Source organism: Microtus ochrogaster, chromosome 6 (assembly GCF_000317375.1).
Source record: "Microtus ochrogaster isolate Prairie Vole_2 chromosome 6, MicOch1.0, whole genome shotgun sequence".
NCBI classification, from domain to species: Eukaryota; Metazoa; Chordata; class Mammalia; order Rodentia; family Cricetidae; genus Microtus; species Microtus ochrogaster.
In genome coordinates this window covers 2,595,746-2,600,606 of record NC_022013.1, presented here as the reverse complement: position 1 = coordinate 2,600,606, position 4,861 = coordinate 2,595,746, and the positions used below count along the sequence as shown (strand labels likewise).

Below are 4,861 nucleotides of genomic sequence, written 5' to 3'. Positions count from 1 at the left end.
CAAGTTGGCCTCCAACTCTCAGGCTCAAGCAATCCTCCAGTCTCAGCCTCCTGAGGAGCAGGTCCTGTAAGTTCCGCTACACCCAGCTTGCTATGATACTAATTCTTTGCATTGATATTGTTTTACTATCCTTCTCTGGTCTTGCAGTAAATGCCTTCCTTTGTGGACTGGGGTCACTCCAGAGATGGGGATTTCTGCCTAAGATGATATCCTTCCTCTTGCAAGTCTTCTGTGACTCCCAATTTTACCATGAAGAATTCCTCATTTCGGGCTCCCTCACAGTGCCCTGCACCCCCTTCTGTGCCAGACCCTCATGATATATTTAGCTCTCCATGTCCTCCTATGATTTGACTTGGAATTTGTATAAGCCAGAAATATTGAACATCCTTTGTTAAATAGCTTAGAACCTCCTGCAAAGCAAGTACTAATAAATATTGTCAAGTGAATGAATACATAAATAATTACATGAATGAATGAATGAATGACTAGAGAACAACAGATCACAATAGAAGCAGGTATCTCTCCCATGAATTCCAGTTGGCAGGAGAGATGTATATACTGAACTACAAGTTATTAATCCTCATAACTCTTAAAAGAGAAACTGTGGCCATTGGAGCCCAAGATGGCTCAGCCATTAGAGCACTTGCTGCTCTTATCAAAGATCCAGATTCAGTTCCCAGCATCCATACAGCGACTCACAACCAACTGGAGTTCCAGGGGATCCATAGCCTCTTGCTGGGCTCTGCAGACTCCTGCATTCACACAGTGCACATCTATATTGCAGGCAAAACCTCCACACACAGAAAATAAAACAGATAAATCTCACCAATAGAAAACAATGGAGGTAGGAACCCCCCACCCCACCCTGGGGATTTGTTAATGACGTGACTGCACCAAAGACTAAAACCAAAACACAGAAGGGGACTCACTGGCAAGCGGCCGGACCTGGATCTTCTTAGTCTTGGTTTTCACGGGCACTGGCTTGTATTTGCACTTGCCTGGTGGGGCTCGCCTAGAAACACGGGCAGGAAGGGTGATGATCCAAGAATTAAGACATCAAGATTCACTAGAACTGGGGCAGACCCTTTCTTGCCCACGGGACTGGGTGGATGCTATAGGAGTGGGCTCAGAGCTAGATGCAGAGGAAAAAGGGTACTCTGGGCCTTCAGCAGGCAGTGAAAAAGGGAGGACAGCATGGTGACAGGCACTGGGTCCACATCAGAGCAGCTCAGGACACCTTTCAAAGTCTCAACGCATGCTTCTATGAAATGCAATAATAATAATAACAATAACAAGAAGAAGAAAGAAGGGGGAGGAGGAGAAAGAGGAGGGTTTCCAATGGCTCACAGGGAGATAGTGAAGTTTGAGAGCTGTATGCCTGGCACACATGATAAGTGATTGATGAAGAATGGAGTTTAAAAAAAAAAAAACACTTGGACAAGGCCCAGCACATAATAAGAATTCAGAAGATGATAGCGATGATGACGGTGATGATGGTGATGATGATGATGATGATGATGATGGTGGTGATGGTGATGATGGTGGTGATGATGATGATGATGATAATAGCTGTTACAATGGCAATGGTGAATCACTTTAAGGAAAATCCCTTCAAAGGGTCCTGGCGCAGACCCTAAGGATGGCCCTCCTCTCCAGCTACCACCATGCTCATTCTTAAACTGCACATGTTCAACTCCTGAAACAAACGGACTTTGGGCACTGGGCGGGAACATCCCAGCCAGCCCTCTCTGCCTTCACTTTGCTCCAGCCCTCTCTACAATGTCACCCTCACCCCATGTAGGCCAGTGTGCTGACTCAACTGGCTTGCTATCTTCTTGGCATCCAGTCAACATGTGTGTGCATAATGCTTGCTGTGGTCTCCCTGGTGCATGGATAATAAATGCTGACATGAAAAGAGGTGCAAACAGCCAGTCTTTGTGGCTCACACCTACAATTCAAGCACTCAGGGAGCTGAGGCAGGAGGACTGCTTTGAGTTCAAGACTACTTAATGAGTACCAGGCCAACCTAGACAATAAAATGAGACTCCCCTCTCAAGAAGAACAACAGAAGTTTACTCCTGCCTTCTGTCTGGTTCTTCACAGCTGCTCTAGGGAAAGACAATTATTTCCTCAGCAAACTTAATCACCAGATTGTCAAAGTATCATCACCCACCCAGAGCCCTCAGAAGGCTGGACTTCTCAGGCCTGAGAACAAGAGCTGTGTGCAGGAACAGACCACAGAGGAGGCTGCCCAGACTGAGTTCACCCTGTGCCAATCCACATGCTACTCTGAGCAGGGCATCTAAGGCACTGCCTTGGGGATCAGCTGAACCTCTCCCAGGAACTTCTGAGATTACACAGACAGAGAGCCTGGTTGTTAAGTTATGCTGGACCCTGGGCAATGACTAAACCTATTTGTCAATTATCTACTGAATGCCACCTCAGGCTGGGAAACAAGTCTCACCAATACGTAGACCTAGCTATGAGCTTATTCCTGAGAAGAAAATGACACCAACCCTTACCTCGAGGGGTCGACAAATAAGTAAATAGATCCATGTGCTGCATAGGCACTTGGGTAGGAAGTGGCCAGGAAATACAGCTCCCCTAAGGAAATAGGAGTCAGCAACAAGAACACATACCGTCTGGACACACAGAAAGCAACCTAATGCAACTATGGCACTAAAATCTGTGAGCGCCATTGATGAGCTCTGGACTCCTGCCTGTCAGCCTCTCATGAGGCTGCAGGTTTCTTGGGGAAAGTTTGTAGATGGAGGCTGCTTGTTCGTTCTCAGCTGCCCAAACCTGAAATAATCACACAGAAACTATACCAATTGCAATACCATTTGAAAAATAGCTTAAGTGTATTTCTAGCTGGCTCTTACATATTAAATTAACCTGTTTCTATTATTTTATGTTTTACCACAAGGCTTGTGGTTTACCGGTAAGGTTCTAGCGTGTCTGTCTCCTGCAGCAACTCCATTGTGTCTCTCTGAGTCCACCTTCTTTCTCCCAGCATTCAGTTTAGTTTTCCTGCTTACCTCTATTTTGCCCTGTCATAGGCCCAAGAAGCTTCTTTATCCATTAACCAATAAAAGCAGCACATATGCAGAAGGACCTCCCACATCAAAAGTTCATCTCTGAACCCCCAAAGACTATCTCAGAGCAAGGCCCAGTAGAGGCCACTCCATGTGTGTGCTGGACCCACCAGGCTTTTTTCTCTATCCCTTCTTTCCTCCTGGAAACATCAGTGAAGCTCCACCCCCTTCTCCAGTCATTCCACACAGGTGAGGCTTGGGTGCAGGCTGGGGCCAACTGCCGGGCGCTTTACTCTGCCCCTTCATCCCTGTGTCCTGTCAGCCTCACTCTGGCATTTTCTTTCTCAGCCCACCCCACCCTTCCAATCTTTCCCCTTGGTCTTCTCCACACACCCCCATCCCAAACATCCCCAGCCATATGCTCCAGTGTCACTTCTAGAAAGAGCCCCGCTTCCTCCCAGTCCTTCCTACTTGCATGTCAGGAAATATCTTCATTCTTGTCTGATTTCACCTGGCTTGGAACCTGCCCATGAGGAGATGGTTGTGTCTGAGAGTGGGCCTCGGCTCCAGTGTCCCATTGGTAATACTAGACATAAATTATCATAACACCAGTTCTGAACTGTGCTACCCTAGGTGGCCTCCCAACCTACATACAGACCCAGCTAGTCATTCATCGAGAAGACAGAGCCACAGTGCCTCAGAGAGGTGTAGAGGGACAACCAGTGACTAGTGCTTTGTGTGCAGGAGGGGAGGATATGTATATGTTCACATGTGTGACATGCACACATACGCAACAGCATGCAGAAGCCAGAGGTTGACCTTGAGTGTCTTCCCTGACTGCTCTCCAGCTTCTTTCCTGAGGCAGGGTCTTTTATGGAATCAGGACCTAGGCTGGCTAGGCCACTGAGCTCCTGGGTCTGCCTGCCTCTGCCTCTCCAGCACTGAGGTTACAGCTGCACACTGCCTCACCTGGGTTTTACCTGGGTGCTAGGGAACTGAACTCAGGTCTTCACACTTGCCTGCAGGCACCCAACAACCGAGTCAGTTCCCCGGCCTTCTCTTCTTCCTTATCTCTGGCTCATGAGCCTCGGCCGCTCTGCCAACGTGACACAGTGTGCAGTGTATCAGATTCACTTACACGGCTCATGTGACTTTTTGTCCCCTTTAAGACAATCAGGAAGTTGCAAATGTGACAGCTCTACGGCTGTATTTAACAGCTTTTGTCCTCAGATCTGTGGAGAACAGTGACCGTGTATTTCTCTGCAGCGTGAGGCTCTTAGTGTCTGCTGAGTCTGCTACCCAGGGTGACAAGTGTTGAAGACACTATGACTTCACATACTGATAACGTAGTTTGTAGCTGTTCTGAGAAGAGGTCCAAGAAGTTGGGACACATCCTACTCTGGATTCAGTTAGTACTGTCTGACTGAAACGCCAACACTGTCAGACATCATCAGATAAACGGGCTGTCTTCCAACAGTCTGTGCGAACGCAGGCCACTCTCTGGCAGGAACCCCTCCAAACTATACAGAAACTCCACAGTTGGGGGCAGGGCTGTCTCACTGCATGTTCATTTTCCATGACTACAGCCTGTATAATGTATATGTTGTGAACATGCCATAGACTTCCAGTTCTATCTTTAGGAAGGGGATTACAAAAGGCAAATTTTATCTGTGGTATCCAGCTAATATCTTTAATACCTATTTTATATTCTATTTGTTAATTTTGTGTATGTGAGGGGCATGTATACCACAGTAAGTATGTGGCAATCAGAGGACAATTTTCAGTTCTCTCTCTGGGATCAAACTCAGGTTGTCAGGTCCAGTGGC

At 47.2% G+C, this 4,861-nt stretch overlaps 1 protein-coding gene across 1 annotated transcript in view; it reads right to left on the bottom strand.

Moving 5' to 3' along the window:
- The window catches only part of LOC101981989 (HHIP-like protein 2), a 23,282-nt gene that overhangs the window by 7,707 nt on the left and 10,714 nt on the right, over window positions 1-4,861 (bottom strand). The window contains exons 4-5 of the mRNA XM_013346655.1: window positions 2,523-2,604; window positions 930-1,012 (exon numbers count right to left, since the gene is read on the bottom strand). Of these exons, the coding sequence (XP_013202109.1) occupies window positions 930-1,012; window positions 2,523-2,604 (165 nt within the window). The remainder of the gene's footprint in view (window positions 1-929; window positions 1,013-2,522; window positions 2,605-4,861) is intronic.